Source organism: Hyperoodon ampullatus (genome assembly GCF_949752795.1).
Source record: "Hyperoodon ampullatus genome assembly, chromosome: 8".
NCBI lineage: Eukaryota > Metazoa > Chordata > Mammalia > Artiodactyla > Ziphiidae > Hyperoodon > Hyperoodon ampullatus.
Genome location: NC_136921.1, coordinates 7,427,228 through 7,453,351, shown reverse-complemented (window position 1 = coordinate 7,453,351; position 26,124 = coordinate 7,427,228). Strand labels below are relative to the sequence as shown.

General features: G+C 43.6%; 1 protein-coding gene across 1 annotated transcript in view; it reads right to left on the bottom strand.

The window, feature by feature from the left end:
- The window catches only part of NGEF (neuronal guanine nucleotide exchange factor), a gene marked incomplete at its 5' end in the record, with an annotated part of 83,021 nt that extends 57,224 nt beyond the window's left edge, over nt 1-25,797 (bottom strand). Inside the window, 2 exons of the mRNA XM_079710759.1 lie at nt 21,660-21,774; nt 25,536-25,797. Of these exons, the coding sequence (XP_079566885.1) occupies nt 21,660-21,774; nt 25,536-25,797 (377 nt within the window). The remainder of the gene's footprint in view (nt 1-21,659; nt 21,775-25,535) is intronic.
- Nucleotides 25,798-26,124: the final 327 nt, after the last annotated feature.

Below are 26,124 nucleotides of genomic sequence, written 5' to 3'. Positions count from 1 at the left end.
TGGTTTTCCAATGGATTTGTAAATTCAGTGAGCTGTGTTGTTTGATACGTTTTTTAAAAAACGTAGCCTGGGAATGCCCTGTCGGTCCAGTGGTTAGGACTCTTGAGCTCTCAGTGTTGAGGGCCCGGGTTCAATCCCTGGTTAGGGAACTAAGATCCCGCAAGCTGCACAGCACGGCCACAAAAATTAAACAAACAAATAAATAGACAAATTAATTAGTTTAAAAAACATGGCCCATTTTGTAGGAAACGAACATTTCTACGATATGTGTGAGTGGAAGTATCAGCGGGGCTGCTGGGGCTGCCGAGGGATGGGCAGTGGGGTTGGCTCTGCAGCCACTCTCCCTTGACACCCCGCCCCGGGATTCCTGGCTCCACTTTCCCACTGGGGTGTGGGGCAGGGTGTTAGGTGATGAGGGTCTGGGGGAGCAGAGGAAAGCCTGACAGGGTCTTTTGGTCCAGCCCCTGCCTTCAGCCAGGCTAGAAGAGCTGTATTCCGATTTTACAGAAGGGACAACCAGGGGGACAGGACCTCTCTCCATGGACGTGTGCTGTTCCGGGGCCACCAGGGCAAGGAGAGGGTCAGGGGAGGGTCTTAGTCCTGACAGTTGCTGTGACCTCAGGTTACTTCCAGGAGGTCCCCTCCCACTGCCTATCCCCCTGCCCTCCTCTGAGACAGTTTGTTCTGAAACTGTCACCATCAAAACCAGACTTGCCTTGTCTGCTGGTTCAGTCTGTTTCACCAACAGATGATTGATTTCACCACATGCTTCAGAAAAAAAGGAAGAACAGCTGACAAATGTGTATCAGCTGCCAAGTATCCAGTAATTAATTCCACGAGTGATTGCTGAGCATCCACACTCTGAGCCCCTGCAGACGACTAGGCCTCCGCACCCACTGGAGCATCTAACACGCAGCTGCCTGTTATTGACTTTATTTTATTTTTATTTTATTTTTACAAATTACTTGCTATTTATTTCTTTGCAGAGTTTGGCCGAAATACATTGATTTTAAAAATTATTATCTATTTTCTTTCTGTATAATAGATGGAGCATTAAATATATTTGTTTTTCTTTTTTTTTAACATCTTTATTGGAGTATAATTGCTTTACAATGGTGTGTTAGTTTCTGCTTTATAACAAAGTGAATCAGTTATACATATACATATGTTCCCATATTTCTTCCCTCTTACATCTCCCTCCCTCCCACCCTCCCTATCCCACCCCTCTAGGTGATCACAAAGCACCGAGCTGATCTCCCTGTGCTATGCGGCTGCTTCCCACTAGCTATCTATTTTACATTTGGTAGTGTATATTTGTCCATGCCACTCTCTCACTTTGTCACAGCTTACACTTCCCCCTCCCCATATCTTCAAGTCCATTCTCTAGTAGGTCTGTGTCTTTATTCCCGACTTACCCCTAGGTTCTTCATGACCTTTTTTTCCCCTTAGATTCCATATATATGTGTTAGCAACAAGACCAAAAGACAACCCTCAAAATGGGGGAAAATATTTGCAAATGAAGCAACTGACAAAGGATTAATCTCCAAACTCTACAAGCAGCTCATGCAGCTCAATAACAAAAAAACAAACAACCCAATCCAAAAATGGACAGAAGACCTAAATAGACATTTCTCCAAAGAAGATATACAGATTGCCAACAAACACATGAAAGGATGGTCAACATCACTAATCATTAGAGAATTGCAAATCAAACCTACAATGAGGTATCATCTCACACCAGTCAGAAGGGCCATCATCAAAAAATCTACAGACAATAAATGCTGGAGAGGGTGTGGAGAAAAGGGAACCCTCTTGCACTGCTGGTGGGAATGTAAATTGATACAGCTACTATGGAGAACAGTGTGGAGGTTCCTTTAAAAACTAAAAATAGAACTACCATATGACCCAGCAATCCTACTACTGGGCATATACCCTGAGAAAACCATAATTCAAAAAGAGTCATGTACCAAAATGTTCATTGCAGCTCTATTTATAATAGCCAGGACATGGAAGCAACCTAAGTGTCCATCGACAGATGAATGGATAAAGAAGATGTGGCACATATATACAATGGAATATTACTGAGCCATAAAAAGAAACGAAGTTGAGTTATTTGTAGTGAGGTGGATGGACCTAGAGTCTGTCATACAGAGTGAAGTAAGTCAGAAGAGAAAAACAAATACCGTATGTTATTGACTTTAAATGGTCATTATGTGCAAGCCCCAAAACGACAAACAACACCATGCTGATAATATTACACTGATGGTTTCTGAAAAGATGCTCGTTGAGGGCCCATTATTTCATCTATAGTTGCTGAAGGATTTATTTTATTGACTTACCCATCATAGAGGCCTAGTAAATACTTCTTGAAAAATTACTGGATGAATTGTACACTTAAAGTTGTAAACAGATTTTCTTTGTTTAAAAGTTATCTTAATTATGGGAATGGAAGAATTTCTTTACGAATCTGATAACTTTAAGGGGAAATTTCAGTTAAGACTTGGCATCTTTATTTTTCTTTTTTCAAGGAGGCCGGGTTTTAATATAGGGTATCCTAAGTCAGATTCCCTTGAGGTAAAGATTTGAGTGCAGATGACTCCTTAAGGAAGAGCTCCCAGGAGAAACGAGCGAGGGAGTGGAGAAGCAGGACAGGGAGAAGAAGTGCCAAGCAGAGGGTTTCAGGCAGAGCCCCAGTCTCAGCTGCCCCCACAGGAGTGTGGGACATTAACTGCCCCTCAGTCACAAGGAAGCTGGAATTTTATACTGTGGTGTCAGTCATTGCCTGAGGGCTGTGAGGGCCCTGCATGTGTGTGTGTGTGTGTGTGTGTGTGTGTGTGTGTGTGTGTGTAGTGTCCCAGATGGCAGGAGAACAGGAGAAAGGCGGATGGGGTCAGAGGGATATGATGCCAAGCATTCTGCCCAGCATATTGTGTATATGGGTAGAATTTACCTTCTAGCCCAGTTTATAGAATGTTCCCAATGTATTAGTTATCTATTGCCGTGTAACAAATGGCCCCATGACTTTGCAGCTTACAGCAACATTTATTCTCTCCTGGGCCAGGAAGCACATGTTTCTTTCATGGGGATGCGGTCCAGCTGCTGCCATGTGGGCCTTTCTTGGGCTACCCAGTGTCCTCATGACATGGAAGCTGGTTTCCCCAGAGCGAGCGATCCACAAGAGGGAGAGACTAATGCCTGCTGCCTTTTATGACCTTGACTCTAATTTACATGCCTTTAAGCCTTCCTATCAGTTAGAAGTGGTCATGAAGTCCAGCCCACACTCAATAGGAGGCCATGAATACTGGGCAGTGGGGTCACTGGGTGTCTTGGAGGAGGAATACCCCACATTCCTTCAGCTTTTTGCCAGAAAATTCTGAGGACAACCAGTGTTGCTGTCCCATTGTGTGTTTGACACTCGCCAAAGACTGCAAAGTGGACAAAGACACTGGGTCCTTTCTGCCAAAGCTGCTGTCCCTTTAGCCCTCTCTGGTTGACCAGGAGTTACCCTCCGGTAGCACGGGATTTTCCACACATGCATCATCCCAGGCACTTCCTGTGGCCCTCTTTAGATGTAGCAGACTCTTTCTGTAAAATGAATTACCTGTGATTTGCTGTTCCGCCTTGAACCCAAACCCAGCATCTCATTTTCTTGGTTCACACACAGGTTCTTACATGTCTCCCCAGGCCAGGTGTGATGGCCTTGTCTCGACTGGCATGTGACTTTGCAACCTGGGAAGACCTGACTCCTGGCATAGTAATTAAACTTGGCCAAAATAGAGCATGTGATTATTCTGCAGTGTGGAGTCAAGATCTTAATTTGGAGGTTTTATAGTTGCATGACTGGCAGTGTCAGGATTTAGGAGACAGGCAGTGCCAATTACCCACGTCAGACAGGAGAAAAGCAAGGGGGGAGGTCTGACACTCCCTTCCAGGGCGCTGCGTGCTGCCTGCTCTTGGTGCCACCAGGCTGCCGAGGGCCACATCACTTGCTCTTTTCTCTCTCTAGCCGGCACACCCCGCCCGTCACCCCCCAATTCCCTTATGTGCAGTGGAAATCCCCGTACATTGTTTACGGGTGAAAGAAGTCATTTCTCCTGTGGATTCTTGTATGAAAGATGACTTGATCAATGGTATTGCTGTAGTCAGTGTGACGGGCAATTTTGAGTGGCAGTTTTTTATGGTATCTCCTTTTTTAAACTTCAAGTGTAGTTGCTTTACAATACTAGTTTCAGGTGTACAACATAGTACTTCAATGTTTTTACAGATTATGCTCCATTAAACTCCATTAAAGTTGTTATAAAATATTGGCTATATTCTCTGTGCTGTGCATTACATCCTTGTATCTTATTTATTTTATACCCAGTGGTTTGTGTCTCTTAATCCCTTTCCCCCATCTTGTCCCTTCCCTCTCCCCACTGGCTACCACTAGTTTGCTCTCTGTATCTGTGAGTCTGTTTCTGTTTTGTTCATTTGTTTATTTTTTAGATGTCACATGAGTGAAAACATACAGTGTTTGTCTGTCTGTGGCTGACTTATACCGTAAGCCAGAGGCAGGACATTGAAGTGAGGCTTAGTGGAGGCTTTGCTGCTAGAGTTGAAAGGTGGAGGGAAAGCACAGAGCCCTGTGAGGGCTTGGTGCCGTCCAGGGACAAAATCCAGGTCACCCAAGGATAAAAGGGCCGCAAAACCTTCAGCTGCCACCAGGAGGGTTCTGTTGGTGACAGGCTGGGGCTCACACCTCAGGCAAGGAACCTGTGTGTTCTGCGTGGTGATTAAGGCAGCTGTAAAAATAAAGCCAGTGGGGCTTCCCTGGTGGAGCAGTGGTTAAGAATCCACCTGCCAATGCAGGGGACACGGGTTCGATCCCTGGTCCGGGAAGATCCCACATGCCACGGAGCAACTAAGCCCGTGCGCCATGACTACTGAGCCTGCGCTCTAGAGCCCATGAGCCACAACTACTGAGCCCACGTGCCACAACTACTGAAGCCCGCGTGCCTAGAGCTGAAGCCCGCGCGCCTAGAGCCTGTGCTCTGCAATAAGACAAGCCACCAAAATGAGAAGCCTGTGCACCGCAAAGAAGAGTAGCCCCTGCTCGCTGCAACTAGAGAAAGCCCACGCACAGCAACGAAGACCCAACCCAGCCAAAAATAAATAAATAAAATAAATAAATTTAAAAATTAAATAAAATAAAAAATAAAGCCAGATAATGCTAATGGAAACTGGAAATATGAATATAAATCCAAGGACAACACATAAGAACCATGTAATATAAGAATTGTTAATATGTATAAGAATTGCAGAGGAAATTCAAGCTATTCAAATTCCAACAGACATTTATCAAGCACCTCCTATGTGGCAAGTCCTGTTTTAAATGTTTTCCATACGTTCTTTCATTGATTTAATTGATTTCTCATGAGTCTGTGGAGCAGGGTAATACTTACTAAGTTTCAGAAACTTTTCTGCTGCTTGGCATTTGCTTTTTTCTTGTACACGGCTTTATCTACCAGCCAACGTAAGAGTGCCAGGATTTCTGGGAGATGATCTATCATTGCATCTAGTACCATTTTATTGATTATTCTCATGGTGATTACTATGTTTTTCCAATAGTAGATTAGTTAACTTCATGGATCACTTTCTACAAGGAAATAGTATTATTTGCCAAACAACATTTTGGGGGTTTGTATTTTCTGACTTCGCCATCTTTTTACTGGAAAATCTTGGCAACATAATCAATTGCCTTGATCAATCTCTCTTTGAAAAGGGATTGGTGTATCTACCTCTTGGTATTGATGGTTTAAATCTGAGACTGCTACTCCTACATGACAAATGTGCTCAAAATGAATGAATGAGAAACAAACAGTAAGAAATCAGGCCAGAGGATAGTTGACATACATCCTCTTATGAAAATTAAGTGGCACAAACTTCTCAGTGATCTGCCCAGAGCCAGAATCTTCCTTGGAAGAGCTGTTCTGTGGATGCTCCGGGACACGTAGTCAAGGTCACAGTTCTTTCCATGGAGCATGACTTGAGCTGATTGGGGCCTGGAAACCTTTCCAAGAAGGAATGTGCCAGAGCCACACAACTAAAGCCCAACAATAGGCTTCTGGACCATAGGCTTTAGGGCATTGAGGCTTTCTGGGAAGTTTTCAGGGAAGTGGTTGCTAAATGTTCCCCTGAGTCACCAAATAAGGAGTTTTCTGATAGAAATCAGCACTCAGAACAGTGGAGGTGCTCAATAAATATTCATTAAATGACTGAACACATAAATAAATGGATTCCTCTGGTTTGCAGGGTGAAGCATCTGCCAAGATTAATGATTTTTGTTTTAGAGCAGCTAACCATAAAACTGATTCATTCTTCCTACTGGTATATGGGTAACAGAACAGATCATCTATGAAGGCAACTGTTGATTTGTCCTCAGGGCTGCCATGTACAGCAGCTCAGGCTGTGCACTGCCCAATTCCAGGGGTCCCTTTTACATAGATGACAGTGTGAATGGTGCCCTCAAGACTTGGGCCCTGGAATCACATCCTCAAACACAGGATGCTTCGTTCTCAAATCTATGACAGGGGAGGCATGCAACCAGATCATTCATTCATTCATTCATTCATTAACTATCTTAGGCCTGAGGATATGACCATGAACAAAGATGCCTTGAGCTAAGTATCATCTGATAGAAAAGATAAGTCATCAGGAAATTATAAATTAATACATATAATGGGGATAGTACATGGTGCTATGGGAGCTTGAGAGAGGAGTTTCTAATGCAGCCTGAGGCAGGAAGTGTGACGGAGGGATGGAGGCTCAGGGAAGGCTTTCTGGAAGAAGCTAAGTGAGACCTGAAGAATGAACAGAAAGTATCCAGGCAACAGTGGTTGATGGGGGAGCAGCAGGTGCAAAGGCCTTGAAGTGAGAGCACTTTTAAATCCTTGAGACAAACAGGTAATGCGTGTTGGGTGTTGATCATTCTTCTCAGCACTTTATAGATATTAACTTAGTTTTCTTCATAATGCCTCCAGTGAGTTAAGCATTGCTATCACCCCCAATTCAAAGATGCATAAATCGAGGCAAAGCAAGCCCGAGTAACCTGCTTAAGATCATACCTAGTAAATAATGGAGCCGGGGCTTCCCTGGTGGCGCAGTGGTTGAGAGTCCACCTGCCGATGCAGGGGACACAGGTTCGTGCCCTGGTCCAGGAAGATCCCACATGCTGCGGAGCAGCTGGGCCTATGGGCCATGGCCGCTGAGCCTGCGCATCCGGAGCCTGTGCTCTGCAACGGGAGAGGCCACAGCAGTGAGAGGCCCGTGTACCGCAAAAAAAAAGAAAAAAATAATAATAATAATGGAGCCAGAGTCAAACTTGGGAATCTAGATCAAGAGCCTGCAGCCTTTATTTTTCAAGGCTCAAGATATTTAAAATTTTTTCTTACATTTTGAAAGAATCTCAAAAGTTGTAAGTACAGTACAGTACAAAGTACAGTACAAAGACCCTTTTTCTCTTTTTAACTTTTACTGAACTATTGGAGGGTCAGTTGTTGACTGATGTCCCATCATCCCCAAATACTTTTTAGTGTGTATTTTCTACAACCAAGGACCAACTCCTATATAACCAAAACATCACCAAAATCAGAAAGTTAACTTGGATACACTATTGCCAACTAATGTTCAGACTCCATTAGATTTCACCTATTGTCCCAATAATGTCCTTCATGGCAAAAAGATCCAATCCAGAGTCATCCAGTGTGTCTAGCTGTCTAGCTGCTTTGGTTTCCTTCAATCTGGAATGGTTCCTCAGTCTTTGGCATTTGTAACCTTGACAATGATTTCAGGCCAATTATTCTGTAGACTGTTTCTTGATTTGGGTTTTCTGAGGTTTTCTATGATTTAGATTCAGGCTTTGCCCACCTTGTTTAGTTTGGCAGGTTTTTGAATTTTACCAAAATGAAATCACACTATGTATTGTCTGATCCCTCCCAAAGACAGATGCAGTTTACTGTTTGCTTGTATGTGCTCCACACTGTCCGAGTGTTTTCTGGTTTCAGACTCGGCTCTTTTTCTTTATAGTATGAGGTGACTGAGGCTTGGGAGAAGTGAGAATTTATTTACCCCAAACCACATGCTGGTATGAGAACAACCCAGGACTCAAGCCCCGCTCTGAACTTCTCTGATCTCTTGCCTGTATGAGGATCCTCCTGGGCCTCCTAAGGTCAGAGCAGGGCGGATCTTGAAGGTGAGAGAAACAGGTTTCCTGGATCCACTGCCCCGGCTTCCACATCCTCCCCAGGGCCGGTCCAGGAGGTAAAATTTTTGAAATTAAGAATTCAAAAGAGGGACTTCCCTGGTGGTCCAGTGGCTAAGACTCCTTGCTCCCAGTGCAGGGGGCCCGGGTTCAATCTCTGGTCAGGGAACTAGATCCTACATGCTGCAACTGAGAATCCGCATGCTGCAACTAAAGATCCCGTATGCTGCAACTAAGACCCAAAGCAGCCAAATAAATAAATTAATTTTAAAAAAGAAAAAGAGGGCTTCCCTGGTGGCGCAGTGGTTGAGAGTCCGCCTGCCGATGCAGGGGACGTGGGTTCGTGCCCCAGTCCGGGAAGATCCCACATGCCGCGGAGCGGCTGGGCCCGTGAGCCATGGCCGCTGAGCCTGCGCGTCCGGAGCCTGTGCTCCGCAACGGGAGAGGCCGCAACAGTGAGAGGCCCGAGTTTGGCAAAAAAAAAGGAAAAAAAAAAAAGAAAAAGAAAAAAGAAAAGAATTCAAGGGCTTCCCTGGTGGTGCAGTGGTTAAGAATCCACCTGCCAATGCAGGGGACGTGAGTTCGAGCCCTGGTCCAGGAAGATCCCGCATGCCGAGGAGCAGCTAGACACGTGCACCACAACTACCACGCCTGCACTCTAGAGCCCGCGAAACACAACAACTGAAGCCCGCGCGCCTAGAGCCCATGCTCCACAACAAGAGAGGCCACCGCAGTGGGAGGCCCACGAACCACAACGAAGAGGTAGCCCCCGCTGGCCGAAACTAGAGAAAAAGCCCGTGCACAGCAACGAAGACCTAACGCAGCCATAAATAAATAAACAAATTTTAAAAATAAATAAATAAATAAAGAATTCAAAAGAATTAGAGAAAAATACAACCAATAAGATACAGATTTATGACTAACAAATGAAACAGAAAAATTAACATTATGCATAAGGGGTAGAACCAATAAAATAATAATTTGAGAACAAAATTAAGTTATTGAAAAGTTATGGTTGTAAACAGTCAAGAAAACAAAATAAAAGGCCATATAAAACATTATAGCTTAAAAAGAAATAAGAAATAAAGCAATAAGTTAAGACCTACAACCCCCCAGAAGCTTAGGGAGTTAAACAGTTAAGTTAAAAATAAAATAAAGTGGTGGGGTTCCGGGGAGGATTTGATACTAGAACAAAGCCAGAAGCACTGGATTTTATTAGTGGAAGTAATTATAAAGGTAAAATCTAAAAGGAAAACATTTAAAAGGTGATTTAAATAGAGGGAGAATAAGAAGGAAGGTAAAAGGGTAAAATAAGGAAGCCTAAAAATTAAAAGAATGATAGGTAAAATAAACTAGAATAACCCAATTAAGGCAAAAGTAACCTAAAAGGACAACTTAACAAGTCAGAAGATGTCAACAGCTTAAAACACCAAAGATATAATTACATAGGTAAAACCCATGCATCAGGGGCTTCCCTGGCAGTCCAGTGGTTAAGACTCTGCAGTTCCACTGCAGGGGGTGCAGGTTCAATTCCTGGTCAGGGAAATAAGATCCCGAAAGCTGCATGCGATGCAGGCAAGAAAAACAAACAAACACCTACGTGTCAAGCTCTGCCCCATGCCTATTATTATTACTATTATTGCTGTTTCAAATGTTGAAGGAGTTAGCAAATCCAAGAGACTGTCCATTTAATGCCTCAAGATCTGAGTCCTTTGCAAGTTCCTGAGCCTTTGTCTGGTCACCTCTGGGCCGAGCAGGAGGAGGGAGAGCTGGGGGTCATGCCCATCCCAAGGTCACCCTGAAAGAGCCACTTGCCCTGCAGCCCGTGTCAAGGCCTGGTGGGGAGGTGGGGAACACAGTCCTTCAACTTCCCAAAGGGAAGAAAAGTTTAACACTGCTGAAAATAAGATAGAGCTGTCAAAAATATATGAAATTAGCTGCATAGTCACAGTTATATTTGTTCTGAGACAGTCTAAGAATAGAAACGATTTCAGAGACAGAAAATCTAAGCCTCTTCAGTCACCATGTCCAAGTGGCCTGAGATCCTTTGAGCGTGGCAGTGTCCTTTGTTCATGTTGCACAGAAGGGGTGGACACCCCTGGGCTTAGCCAGTGCCCAGGTAGAGGGATGCCGGAGAGGAAGTTAACTGATGATACTCCATTTGCATTTTTATTGTTGAGGGTACTGGGTCTCTTGTCTTACTGGAGGAGCTGGAGAAATGGGAGGCAAACCCTTCTGCATTAGAGCTGCTGCATTCCTGCCAGAACTGCAGTATTTACCTATCCCGGTGACACTGTGACCTGGCTTTGTGAGAGCCTTGGTCTGAGCAGTCCTGGGCCACGGCTGGACTAGTTTGCACAGGTGTGCCTTCAGGGGGTTGTCAAGTTCCCCGGCTGCAACCTCTGCCCAGGGAGCCTCCCTGCCTCTGCAGATATTGAGTGCTCCTGGTGAGTCAGGCGTGTGCTAAGTGCTCAGGGGGAACAAAACTTGGCATGGTCCTGCCTTCAGGGAGCCTACAGTCGACGTCCCCTAGACCACCATGATCAGTGGTAGGGGCTGATGATTCTGTCCAACCTCCTGGAAAAGGGGACACAGGCAGGGGGATTGGGGTGGGGCCTGAAGGGCCTCTCTACTTCCACTCCTGCCTGTTTATTTTTTTTAAAATAAGCTCCCCAAAAATATAATAAAACGTCAGCTTTTTATTACGGAAAGTTTCAAACATACACTAAAGTAGACAGAAAAGTATAATGAACTACCCAAATACCTATCACCAGCTCAACAGTTAAAGACTCATGGCTCATCTTCTTTTTTTTTTTTTTATAAATTTATTTATTGATTATTTACTTTTGGCTGTGTTGGCTCTTTGTTGCTGCACACAGGCATTCTCTAGTTGTGGCGAGCGGGGGCTACTCTTTGTTGCTGTACGCGGGCTTCTCATTGCGGTGGCCTCTCTTGTTGTGGAGCATGGGCAGTAGGCGCTCGGGCTTCAGTAGCTGTGGCACGCAGGCTCAGCATTTGTGGCACTCAGGCTCAGTAGTTCTGGCTCGCGGGCTCCAGAGCACAGGCTCAGTTATTGTGGTGCACGGGCTTAGTTGCTCTGTGGCATGTGGGATCTTCACGGACCAGGGCTCGAACCCATGTCCCCTGCATTGGCAGGTGGATTCCCAACCACCGTGCCACCAGAGAAGTCCCTTCAATTTTTAAAATTTGTTTATTTATTTTTGGCTGCGTTGGGTCTTCGTTGCTGTGTGCGGGCTTCCTCTAGTTGCAGCCAGCGGGAGCTACTTTTCATTGCAGTGCGCGGGCTTCTAATTGTGGTGGCTTCTCTTTGTCGTGGAGCATAGGCTCTAGGCACACAGGCTTCAGTAGTAGTGGCTCACGGGCTCTAGAGCACAGGCTCAGGAGTTGTAGTGCACGGGCTTAGTTGCTCTGCGGCATGTGGGTTCTTCGCGGACCAGAGCTTGAACCCGTGTCCCCTGCATTGGCAGGTGGATCCCTAACCACCTCATGGCTTATCTTCTTTCATCCCTACTCCTACCCACGCCTTCCTGGGCCTGCATTATTTTGAAGCAAATCCCAGACATCATATCCGTTTCATCCAAAATATTGCAGAATGTATCTCTAAAAGAAAAGGACTTTAAAAATAGGCATAATACCTTTAACATGCCTTTAAAAATTAATAATTTCTTAGTATCATCAAACATCTGATCCACGTTCAAATTTCCCTGATCGTCTTTGAAACTTTCCATTCCAGAAAACGGACACAGTGTTTGTTTGAAACAGGATTCAAGTAAGGTCTATGTGTTGCAGTTGGTCGATGTTGCTTGAGAAGCTTTGAATCGCTACCTCACTTTCTTGTTTCTTCCTTGAGAACCTTTGAATTGCTACTTCACTTTCTTGTTTTCTCCTTGTACTATGTTGAGAAATTGGGTCATCCATCTTGTTGGCTTTTGTTGATTGCGACTGCAGTGTGTTTTACTGGTTCCTCTTGCTCCTGTGTTTCTTATAAACTGGTAGCTCTAGAGGCTGATTAGAGTCAGGCTGCCTTTCTTCAGCTCCTGTATTGCCCCAAATGACTGACTAATGGCAAAACCCAAAACAGCTTCCTTGAATCAAAGAGGCAGCCGCCAATCTGCAGTGACTCAACATTTGTTTCTTGTGTTTACGGATTGTAAAGACTGTGGGGCTCTCCTAGTGACAACCCAAACTAGCATTTATGAATATCTGACAAGCTGCCCCCAGGGTTACAATACATGGAACTTTTATATTTCCATGGAAACATATACAGTTTCCAATATGGAAACCGGTCCCTCCCTCATATGAGCATTCAAAGACTCACAGTGCCATGCATGAGCCTTTAATGGCAGTGAGGGATTTCATGGCAATGATCATTTTGGAGACGGATCCAGGGATAATAGTCACAATATTTAATAATTAGGAAGGTTTGGCTGAGCTGAGCTGAGCAGAGCTGTTAACACTGAGTGAGGCTGCCCCTGGCTGCCCTGCGAGTGTTAACCCTGGGGTGATTCTAATGCTTAATACAGGCTGACAATCCTTGGAACAATTAGAAACTCCTGCAATTCCCTCAGGGCACTGCCAGGAAAAGACAAAGGCATTTTCAGTCGGAAGGTCAGTGGACAAATATTTTAAGAGGCATCAGCCTGCTCAGTTCATGCAGAAAAATTGCCCCATGTGAAATTTTATAATGTAGTTTAATTTTATATAGAAATATCAATTCATCAAAGCACATGTTTGAGTGCTTTTCTCATGTGTGTATCTATATTTATCAATTTGGTACTTTTATGATATGAAATGATTTCTGGGACATTACATCTATAGTAAAGACCCAACTTATAACATCTTGACTTGAGAGGACCCTTAAGGGACCAATCTGGTGACGGACTGGGGGTGCCTCTGGGCTTTGCCCACTGTGGGCAGGTTAACAGTAACACCCTCCTTCTCACAGCCAAGTTTACCCTGGCAATACCTCCATCCAGGGCAGCCTGGAAAGTGGAAGATGATGGGGTGTGGCGTCTAAGCCTCTGGGTTCCTGGTCTGGCTGTCTTATTAGCTGTGCCACCTCAGGCTACTTACTAACTTTGAGTCTTAGTTTTCCAATCTGTGAGATGGGAATAATGTAAGAGAAGTTAAAGCGATAGTACACATAAAGACACTCAACAGACATTAGTTCCCTTCCTGTACTCCTCTTGCTAGCACATCTGTCTATAGTAATTGTGTTCCCCTTCTGCTGCACTGCCCAGCAGCACCATGAACCCCCTGCTTGTGGGCATATGGAAGAGGACTTGCAGGACACCCTTGGGTGAGCTGCGGACAATTCTAGAACCTCTGGGGATAGGCACTGACCACTAAGAAGAACATCACATGCTTCATATCAGCACCACCCAAACTTCTAGCAAATAGAGGACTGGTTCCTTGGCCATCTGGGTCTCAGAAGACGTTAATCCTCTAATCTAGCCTCCAGCCCCTATAGCTCTAACTTCCATTCTGCTGCTTCTCACCTCAGCCAAGACCCCTTTGGCATTCCCTCGTGTGGGAAGCCCAGACTCTAATTACATGAGATACATTTTGGGTGCCTGGCTCTCCTTAACATACTTCTCAAAGATTCTCCCCAACACAGTTTCCTCTGAAGTGGGAATGACCTCATTAATCCTGCCTCCTATTCTTTTAGCTGATTGGTCCAGAGCTAAACACCTGACCCAGGGATGGCCAACCAGAATTTTTTTCCTTAGAAATTCTGTCTTAGAGACACAAAAATCCCCATTGGTTGTGGAGAGCCAAGCTGTAAGGTCATATCCGCTATGGCTGACGTTTTGGGTCATGTGCAATGTGACAAGCAGGAGAAGCTGGTTTGAGAAGAGAGCAGGAGAATAAATCAGTCCACAGAGCAGAGAGGAGTGGGCCCCATGGCCCCTGAGAAAAGGAGAAAGTGGCTCTCCTGATGGCTTTTCCCTTCCTATAGAGTTGGGCTTCATCTCTTTTATTTGGTTTCTTTGGGATTCCAGCATCATTACCACATGTCTCTTTTACTTGAACAAATTTGAGTAGGCTCTGATCTTTGCAATCAAAGCAACTGTGACCAGGGAATGAGATAAGGACTCCTACTCTCACTACTTCTTTCAATATCATAATGGAAGTCCTCACCAGTGCAATAAGACAAGAAAAAACAAATAGAAGGCATGATGATTGGAAAGAAAGAATTAAAACTATCTTTATTCACAGAAGACAGGATTGTGTGTGTGGAGAATCCAAAGGAATACACAAACAGAACTACAGTTGAACTCATCAAGGTCACAGGATACTGGGTGAACATGCAGAAATTAATTGTATTTATACATACTACCAATCAACAATTGAAAAATGAAATTACAAAACACAGACATTTAAAATAGGATGAAAACCATTCAATGCATAGGAACAAATATAATTAAAATATGTGTAAATCTTCTATAGTATACTATAAAATCTTTGCTGGATTAATTTAAGGAGTATCTAAATAAATGGAAAATTAGGACATGTTCATAGATTGGTACCTTAAATTGTTCAGTCTTCAGGTGTCAGTAATCTCCAACTTTGTCTATAGAGATAATGCAATCTTAACCAAAATCCTAGCAGACTTTTTTTCAGAATATAAATTGACAAACTGATTCTAAAATTTATATGGAAATGCAAAGGACTTAAAATAGCCAAGACAGTCTTAAAAAAGAATAAAGTAGGAGGGTTTACGCTACTAGATTTTAAAACTTAGCATAAAGCTACAGTATTTAAGCAGTGTAATATTGGCATAAGGAAAGACAATTAGATCAATGAAACGGAATAGAAGTCCAGAAAAGACCCATGCGTCTGCAATCAGTGGATTTTTGGAAAAACAAAATCAAAACCAAACAAAACACCAATGCAATTCATCGGGGGAAACAGAAGGTCTTTTTAATAAATGATGCCAGAGCAACTGGATAGCCATATGGACCATAGACCTACATGTGAAAGCTAAAAGTATAAAACATCCATACGAAAAGCATAGGACACTATCTTTGAAGTAGTCAAATCTTTCTTAGAATGGAAAAGGGCAAACAATAAAAGAAAAAAATTGATGTTAGTCTTCGTCAAAATTTCTGCTCTTTTTTTTTTTTTTTTTTTTTTTTTGCGGTACGCGGGCCTCTCACTGTTGTGGCCGCTCCCGTGGCAGAGCACAGGCTCTGGACGCGCAGGCTCAGCGGCCATGGCTCATGGGCCCAGCCGCTCCGCAGCATGTGGGATCTTCCCGGACCGGGGCACGAACCCGTGTCCCCTGCATTGGCAGGCGGACTCTCAATCACTGCGCCACCAGGGAAGCCCAAAATTTCTGCTCTTTAAAAACAGGAAAATTAAAAGACAAGCCACAGACTGGTAGAACATATTTGCAATTCATTTATCTGACCAAGGATTTGTGGTCAAGATACATAAGGAATCTTACAAATTAAAAAAAAATAGTAAATGGGCAAAAGAGTTGAATAAGAACTTCACAGAAGAAGATACATGAATGGCCAACAAACATATGAAAAGGTACTCAACATCATGAGTCATTAGGGAAATACAAATTAAAATCACAGTGAGAAACTGTGTATATTAGAGTGGATACAGTTACAAAGATTGACAATTCCAAGCATTGGTGAGGATCTAGAGCAAGCAGAACTTTGATATCTTGCTGATAGGAGTGTAAAGTAGCAGTGTAAAATACTCAATCCTTTTGAGAAATTACTTGGCTGTTTCTAATAACATTAAATAAACACCTATCCTAAGACCCAACACTTCCACTCCTGAGTACACACTCTGGAGAAATGAGTACATACATCCACAAAAAGACTTGTCTAAGAACATTCGTAGCAACTTTATATTAGTTGAAACCAGAAATAATCCAAATAGTCATCAACATAAGGATGGATAAGCAAATTGTGGTAATACTTCTCAGCAATAAAAAGAACAATCTGATAGACACACATTGATGAATCTCAAATATTATGTTGAGCAAAGTAAGAGAGACACTATAGATGACACACTGTGTGATCCCATTTTAATGAAGTTCATGAGCCAGCAAAATTAATCTAACTGTGATAGAAATCAGAAGATGGTTCTGTCTGAGAGGGATAGGTATTAATAGGAAAAGGGTCTTAGCTTCATGGCTAATGTTCTAGATATTGGTCTGGTTGATGGTCAAGTGGGTGTATATGTATGTAAACGTTCGTGTCTATGGAGTGAATTGTATCCCCACCCCGACCCAAATTCATATGTTGAAGCCCTAACCCGCAGTGTGATGGTATTTGGAGATGGGGTCTTTGGGAGGGTGGGGCCCCATGAAGAGGAAAAGACCAGAGCTCACTTTCCCTCTCCACTGTGTGAATACACAGCAAGAAGGTGACTATCTGCAAGCCAGAACCCGACCATGCTTGTACCTTGATCTAGGACTTCTGGCCTCCAGAACTGTGAGAAACAAATTTCTGTTGTCTAAGCATCAGTCTATGGTATTTTGTTGTGACAGCCCAACCTGACTAATGCATTCATCAAGCTATATATCCAAGATTTGTACATCTTGTTGTAATGTAAAATTTCCTTCAATAAGTACTATTAAAATTGCCTTTATGAAAACATTTACTATAGTGACAATTGCAAAAAAGAGGGGTAAAATATTTGGGGCCCAGCATAACACTCTAGTCCTTCTTCAATTGTTTCCAGTCTTTGTACAATGTAGGGTTCTCTTTTTTTTCCTTTTTTTTGGGGGGGGTCAAATTTAGATCAGAATCTTGCATTTATACACACAAATCAGCAAGGAGGTAGAGAATTATTTTCCTGGCTTAGAGCAAAGGGGATTTCAACAGGAATGGATGACTAACAGCATTGGGAAAGTGACCATGGAAACTGAACAAGAGATGCTCAGAGTCAACCATGGCACTTTACATGAGGCACACAGTATATAAAGATAGGGACACAAGCAATGTGCAAGAGCAGAGATTAAAATTACTTTACACAAATAAAGATCTGAGCCTCTGAATGCCAAGGTGCTGGGGAAATGAGGAGTAGTGAGTGGAAGAGGATGGATGGCACCCACTAATAGTAGCCCAGATGTCTCATGTCAAGCAAATATTGATGTGGTGGTTCATTAACTGTAGAATGGTAATGGTTCCCAGGAGAAACTCATATTTGGAACTTTACCTATAAAAGCAGTAACTCAAAGCTGTGGGACCCTGACAGCCCAGCAGGAGGTTTTTGACTAGAAAGCTTTTCCATAGGTACATTGTGACCTGCCTGGCCATAGAAATCCAGCTCAGTAAATATAATAGAAACAAGTGTCACATTGGGACTCCTGAGACTGACCTAGATATGCTCCCCCAAACCTCTGTCCTCACTAAGCCCAAGACGGAAGGAAGCACAGGTGACTTCTGTGAGCCAAACTAACTCAGTGGGGAGCAGACAGAAAGGGCTCTCATCTTCCCCTCGACTCCCCACTTCAGCCTGCTCTGTGAGTTGGTACTGCCTGCCCAGCCTTGGGTGAAATCTCAGGCAGACCACATGCAAAGTTTTTCCGGTCACTCTTAGCTTATAAACAAATGGCCTCTTTTGCTGGGTATAAAAAGTGCACCTGAAAGCTATTTCAAAACTCCAACTCCTTCTCCCCATCCAGGCCTCCCACAGCTGGGAAGACTCTGCTTCATGCTGTCTTCTCCCTGTCCCCCTAGCTGCACTTTGGGCCCTCAGAGTGGGGCAATTGTAGGGGCTCCTCAGAGATACCTTGCCAGGGGTCTCTGACTGCAGTTTTGGGGCATGTGCAAAGCTCTCAAGCTGGCCACTTATGACACCCCACATTTCTGCAGCCACTTTCTGCCAAGGTCCACCTGGCCCCTAGCAGGAAGTCTTTTGAGTGGAGTTCTTTTTTTTTTTTAAACATCTTTATTGGAGTATAGTTGCTTTACAATGGTGTGTTAGTTTCTGCTGTATAACAAAGTGAATCAGTTATACATATACACATGTTCCCATATCTCTTCTCTCTTGTGTCTGCCTCCCTCCCACCCTCCCTATCCCACCCCTCTAGGTGGTCACAAAGGGGTGGAGTTCTTTTCAAAGTGGTTCAGAGCTGGTTCCTTTCCTTGAGCTCCACACTTGCTTTCAAGAAAACGCACCCCTCTGCCTCGCCTTTGGTGTAGAGGCCCCTCACTCCCTGCTCAGCCCTGTTCCCGTCGCCTCCCATGCAGGCTGTCAGCCAGCTCACCTCTAGATGCTTCCAGTCTTTGTATCCCCCAGATTTGAAATTTCCAAACCCTCCCTCTCTTGAAGCCCCCCCTCACCAGGGTTAAGGTGAGAGGTGTAATGGTTAATTTGATTATCCATTTGGCTGGGCCATGATGCTCAGATATTTGGTCATATTATTCTGCATGTTTTTATGAAGGTATTTTCTGGATGAGATTAACACTTAAATCAGTGGACTCTGAGCAAAGCAGAGGACCCTCCTTAATGTGAGTGGGCCTCATCCAAAGAGTTGGAGGTCTTAATAGAATAAAGACTAACCTCACCGGAGTAAAAAGAGATTGTGCCAGCAGCAGCCTATGGACTCAAATGACAACTCTTCCTTGAGTCCCCAGCTGCCGGCCCACCCTGCAGATTTTGGACTCAACAGGCCTCCACAGTTGTGGGAGCCAGTCCCTTGAAATGAATCTCTCCCTCTCTCTTCCTCTATCTCTCTCTGTCTTCCTCTCTCCCTCTCTCTCTCTTTGTCTCTCTCCATATCTTGTTGGCTCTGTTTCTCTGGGGAACCCTTACAGATACAAGGAGGAGCCCCCCTTGGGGAGAAGTGGACAACTCAGGGCACCCCAACAATTCCCTCCAAACAAAACCCAGCAGCCACTCTCCTCACTCCTACCCCGTTTTTTTTTTTTTTTTTTTTTTTTTTATTGAGTGTTAAGATATGAAAACATTTATGTGCTGATTGGGAAATAGCCATTGTCCAGAACCACTGCTCCCAAGGGCCCCTCCTCTGCCCTTTTGGGACCCTTGCTCCAGCGCTGGGTCCTGCTTGTCAAATACTTGTACCATCACCCCTGTTACCCCTCGACAAGGGTGACCTCATTTTCTCTTGGAGTATCCTGTATAGATGGTCGGACATTGATTGTGTTGTGTTTGGTTCCTGAGATTTATCAGAGCCAAATCAGACACAACAGGAAGCAGTTGCCCCTAACATATAATTACATGTAAGTAAAATAGGTCCTTGTTACTATATCTCTATATAAATCAAGGCCCTATGGGCAAAGTAATGTCAGAAGCAAAGGGGTGCCTCACACCTCTTGGTGGGACAGGTGGCCCAGTCCATGCTTCCCCAGTGCAGATATGGGAACATTATTTCTCATAATGTTTCGTAGAGTGTGAAGTTTCTAGGAATTTAACTTAAGGAAATAATGAGGGATTGGCTTCAGGATTTTGTCACAGTGATATTTATCATAGTGTGGCTTAAAAAATAGCAAAAATGTGAAATGCCCTCAGGTCAGAGATTGCTGCCGCTTCCCTTGTATCCACTCCCCTTTCTTCTCTCCTATGGAACCAATTTATTCGGGGGCAGAAACAGACCTGATTTTAAAACAACACACATTTCTCAGCTTCCTTACAGGTGGAGGTGGCCGTGTGACCCAGTTTTGACCAATAAGACCCAGTTTGGCCACTAATTGTTGAGTAGGCTTCAGGGAAACTCCTTAAAGGAGGGCAGACGAGGCTGGCATGTGTCCCCCTGTCCTCTGCTTTTCTCCTTCCCTCCACCTAAACTGAGGCTCTGATGGCTGGAGCTCTGGCAGTCATTTTGACAGATGGCAGAGAAGGGGCTAGAAAGAGCCTGGGTCCCTGATGGCGTGAGAAGCTGCTGTCACAATCCTCCAGATTTCTTTCACACGAGAACCAAATAGACCTCTGCCTTGTTAGGCTGTGTTATTTGGGTTTTTTGGTTACAAGCAGCTAAATTCAGTCCTAACTGATAAAATATCCAAGCATTCAAACAACAGGAGCATGATTAATTAATCACAATCCAACCATTCTATAGATAATTTTATAGCCATTAAATCATGATGTAGAAAAATATTTAGTGACATGATATACAGGAATACTTTGTTTTATCGCACTTTTCTTCACTGTGCTTCACAGATATTGGGTAGGTTTTTTTTTTTCTTTTACAAATTGAAGCTTTGTAGCAACCCTGTGTTGTGAGATGATGGTAAGGATTTTTTAGCAGTAAAGTATTTTTAAATTAAAGTATGTATATTTTTTAGACATAATGCTATTGCACACTTAATAGACCACAGTTTAGTGTAAATATAACTTTTATATGCACTGGGAAACCAAAAAATTCATGCTACTTGCTCTGCTGCAAGATTCACTTTATTGTGATGATCTGGAACCAAACCCTCAACATCTCTGAAGTTTGCCTGTATTGTTAAGTAGGTTTCAAGATGGCATGTATATAAGATCCCATTTTATGAAGAGAAAATATGCATAAAACATATAGAAAAAAAGACAAAACAGTTACAACACATAAAAACCTCTGGGTGGTGGTGATGCAGTGATTTTTCTTTTCTACTTCTTCATGTGTTTAGTATCTAAAGTTTCCTAGTTTTGTGACTAGGAGAGTAACAGTGGAGCTATTTATTTTTTTTAAAGGAAATTGTGGAGTTTTGTTTTTTTTTTTTTTTAAACTGAGGCACTACTCAGAGCTCTGAGGGTGATTTATTTATTTATTTATTTTTAATAGATCTTTACTGGAGTATAATTGCTTCACAATACTGTGTTAGTTTCTGTTGCACAACAAAGTGAATCAGCCATATGCATACATATATCCCCATATCCCCTCCCTCTTGAGCCTCCTTCCCACCCTCCCTATCCCACCTCTCTAGGTCATATATGCAATGGAATATTAAAAGCCATAAAAAGAAATGAAATAGAGTTATTTGTAGTGAGGTGGATGAACCTAGAGTCTGTCATACAGAGTGAAGTAAGTCAGAAAGAGAAAAACACTCGGTGCTTTGTGACCACCTAGAGGGGTGGGATAGGGAGGGTGGGAGGGAGGGAGACGCAAGAGGGAAGAGATATGGGAACATATGTATATGTATAACTGATTCACTTTGTTATACAGCAGAAACTAACACACCATTGTAAAGCAATTATACTCCAATAAAGATGTAAAACAAAAAAAAAAGAAAGAGAAAAACAAATACCTTATGCTAATGCATATATATGGAATCTAAAAACAAAAAATGGAGTTTTTAAAAACATGAACAACTAAAAGTTATTATTATTTTTTAAACACAAGACACCCTTGTAGCCCCGTCAAGACTCTGCAGAATGACCCTCTGACATTGTTTCATGAGCCGACCCCTCGTGATTTGTTGTCTCTCACCTTGCTCTCTTGGCTCCTTGGTCTGTCCGTGTTGGTATTCTCCAGGGTCGAGTTCTGCTCTGGGGGAAATTCAAGTTCAGGGGCTCATTTCCAGAGTTCCCATTTTCCAGTGAATCTGTGACATGTGAGAAATGTAGGGAGTTAGGAATGTGCATCTCATCTCTCCTTTTCAGGCAATTCTCTCTATGAGACTAGGACAGTAGCAACTGTCACCCTGAGAGGGGAAGGAAGTGGAGTGAAGAGGGGTGTCCTTCCTCTCATGCCCCCGAAGGGGAATTTGCCACTTTTTGTGCTGTATTCAGTGACCTGCAATGCCATCACTATGAAAATCATAATTCTGGTACAAGAAACTTCATAGCCACACATACATCCATACACACATCCATCCATACGTGCATGTATAGCGGAAAAAAGAAAATCAGAAATGAGCTTGAAAACTTGAATACAAACCTGGTTAATGTCTTAGAGGACAATAGAACCATAACCACTGGTGTTATCATTTCTACTGGACAAAAATCATTTGCAACTTATCAGTTTTTTAACATCTGGCTTTACAATTTCTGAGTCCTAATAGATATTAAATAATAAGTCACCTGCCCTAGAGTGTCAGATCAACCGTAGGTGGTGTTGTTAGTTAATGTTCTCGTATGACTTTGAAAGGACACCCCTTAGCAGATGAGACGGGGACTGTCCTCACTTTCCAGACCCAGATCACAAACCGTGAACCCAGAGCGCCAGCCTTCTTTCCTTGTTAGGGGTGGACGGGAGAAGCCTGGTGCTGAGTGGCCTCCTCAGCAGAACAGTGTTTTCTCCTTGGACCCTGGATCAGGGGATGCTGGGCTGCCTTGAGAGTTACCTCCGGGGAGCTGAAATGAGGAAGTCACTTTACAAATAAAACTGCGAGCCTGATGAGAATATTTATGGTCTGAACATAAATGGCATCTTTGGCTGTGGCAGGGCATGCCGTGGCCTGTGTGTCTACACTGGCGTCGGCAGCCTCCACTCGTCTTGGAGGCAACAAACTTGAGGCTCTCTCCCCATCAACCCCGTTTCCCTCTCCAGCCTCATCTCAGACAGAGCCCCACACCCACCTTTTCTCCTGCTCAGAAAGTCCCCCAGCCCCGACTTTGGGCAGCTGATTCTGCTTTTCTCTCTGCTTTCAATGCTCTAACCCTGCAAGGTCCGATGGGGTAGCCACTAACCACGTGGGGCTATTACACACTTGAAATGTGGCTCATGTGACTAAAGTAAATTCTTCATGTTTTAAAAACTTAAGTTAATTTAAATTTATTTATTTATTTAATTTTATTTTTTGGTAACCGGGCCTCTCACTGTTGTGGCCTCTCCCGTTGCGGAGCACAGGCTCCGGACACGCAGGCTCAGCGGCCATGGCTCACGGGCCTAGCCGCTCCGCGGCATGTGGGATCTTCCCGAACCGGGGCACGAACCCATGTCCCCTGCATTGGCAGGCGGACTCTCAACCACTGTGCCACCAGGGAAGCCCAAGTTAATTTAAACTTAAATGTAAAAACTGATAGTTTCATTATTGGAAAACTTTTGAGGATACTTGGAGTAATCTGGGGATTGTTTCTACTTTGATTAACTTTTCTGGCTGTACATTTAATAACTTCTCTGGCTGTAAACTACTTCTTTGACCACGCATTTTATGAAATCTAAATCCAGATCAAGAATTTCCAATGAAAATTTAGTATGCAAATTGAGAGAGACTATAAATATAAAATACTCAACAGATTTCAAAAACAGTACCACAAAAAGACTGTAAAATATCTTATTACTAATTTTTATATCGATTATTGACTATAGGATAAAATTATAATATTTTGGATGTATTGGGTTAAATAGAATGCATTGTTAGAATGAATTTTATTCATTTCTGTTTACTTTTTAATGTAAAAAAATTTTAAACGACGTATGTGGCTTGCATTACATTTCTGCTGGACAGAGCTGCTCTAACCCCTTTCTCCATCTGCACAGGTTCTGGGATCAGAAGAATCTGAACTCTAGATCAAGCCATACCACTCACTAGCTGTGTGATTTGGGGTAAGTGACTCCGTTTCTCAGGGCCTTGGTTATTTTTTTTAATCTGTAAAATGGGTATGGTAAGAACTGCCTTGAAATGCCTGCCTATCTTAGCCAATAAGTACCCACAAGTGCTCAGCCAAGTTAGCTGCTGTTCTTTCTGGCCATGTCCTAATGCATCCTTCAGCGCTTACCTAAAATATCAACTTCTTTGGGGGAATCATTCCTAACCCTTCCAGAGGGTCTAGTTTTTTGCCTTTACCTCTCTTATAAACTTTGCCGCATTGCTTGCAGTAAAATGACATAATTACAATATTTTGGGGTTTCTCAAGGGCGGAGACTCCCACTTATTCATGTGTGTGTGCTTTTAACTCTTATGGACATTTTCAAACATACACAGAAGTTGAGAGAGTAATATAATGTACCAACCACCCTGCTCCCATGACTATAGTGTTCCCATTGTTGTATTTCTCTGGCTTCGCACGGTACTCAACACAAAATTCTCTGTTCGTGGTGGGTGGCAGACAACCACGCTTTCTTTTCTGCTCTTCGCATCAAGCAGTGGAGTTGATTTCTCCATCTGCTTTTATGTGGACTGGACCTGTGAGCTGCTTGGACAGACAGAATGTGGTAGAAGTGACTGTGCAGGCTCTGACCCCGGGTCTCAAGACCTGGAGGCCTTCTGCTCCTGCTCTCCGGGAGCCCTGCTGCCATGTGGACAAGCCCGAGCTAGCCTCCTGGAGAATGAGCAACACGTGGAGCAGAGACAAACAGTCCAGGTGAGGCCCTCGTGGACCAGCCAGCTCACTAGCGGCCAGAGAGGCTGTCCTTGACCTTCCAACCCCAGATGAGCCACCAACTCACTGCAGAGGTCAGACATAGTGGCCCAGACAGAGGAGCCACCCAATCAACCCCCAGAATCAAGAGAAATAATAAATATTGTTGTCCCGTCTTTATGTTGACTATAGGATAAAATTATAATATTTTGGATGTATTGGGTTAAATAGAATGCATTGTTAGAATGAATTTTACTCATTTCTGTTTACTTTTTAATGTAAAAAAAGGGTGGTTTAACATGTGGCAAAAGGCTACTAGATAGAGTTTAATGAAAGTTTTTGAACCAGTTAATGTCTCCCCAGCACACACAGGACAGCGTGCTATCTGTCCAGTGACAGCTGCCGTACCCCAGGGGCTAAGAAACTGTCACACGGTCCACAGCCCCAGCATGCTGCCCACTCAGCCACGTGGGCAAGTCACAGGGGAAGGAGGCTCAGCTCTGACAACCCCAGTTTGTAAACGTTTCTGGTCCTATTCTGCTCAACAGATGTGCTTTGAGCAGATAAAATGTGCTAGGAACTGGTTTAAAAGATTAAGGGATCCTGCTGCAAAGCTATTCCCACGGTATTAATCTCTCATATTTTCAGGACAACAGAAACTCTAGCTATCGTGGTGATGGTGAGAGAACAGGATAGAACCTCACGTTAGGAGAGAAACTCATGTTCCCAGATATCCTTACACATAGACAACTGCAAGTCTCCCTTCTAGAATGCATGGAGTCTGGGGGGTTTGCTGAGTCCTGGAACAAGACGGCTCTTTTAAGAGAAGCCAGTCTTATTGTATCACTTGGGTCAACACTTTCTCCTGAAGTATCCACATCATCTTATTGGGGGAATTTGAATTCTTTGGATAAGGGCTTCAAAATGTTCCACCTTATTGAACCTGTCCTTGTTCATTTTCAGTGCCTTTTATTCTCCTTTCATTTAGGTGGGCCTTTCAGCCCCAGTGACTCCAACTGGCTGTCAAGGAGCAGCTGTGACAGTCGTCCCTGGTACTGACCTGCCAGGTGTCCACAGTTCTGTTCGGGAGTGCCTCTGGCTTTGCCTTTGCTTTTGTGTCTCACTGTGCGATTGAAGATGGAGTTTCTCTGGATAGGGCTGTAGTAATGGGGTGCTTTGTCTTGCATCTCCTGGTCGTCATGGGGCGTCCTCTCTTCTGAGAGGACCTCAGGTCTCACACTGGCCAGCTCATCAATCTCCCATGAACCACTCACTGATTTCTTCTGGGGCTTTCCCAAATCCGCAGAGTCCCTGGTCTCCATGGAAATAAGTCCAATTGTTTCTCAGCAGGATGACTGGAGAACAATAACCTCTCTCAGTTGTCCCTGGTTTTGAGTACTCTAGAATAGAAAGAGAACAGTTTTCAGTCACTGCCATCAGGCTCAAGATGCCATTCAGAGTATGGAATTCCACTCCCATTCAGATGTGAGGAAATTTGAAATAATCTGTGCATCCCAGAGACCACATCTTTGTCAATGAAAATTACAGTTTAACCACTGCAATTTGGATGCATTCATGTATCATTTTATAAATGAGGTTTGTTAATTCTATTCAGAGGCGACACTTGTGGGGAAAATGCTGAAAGTGGC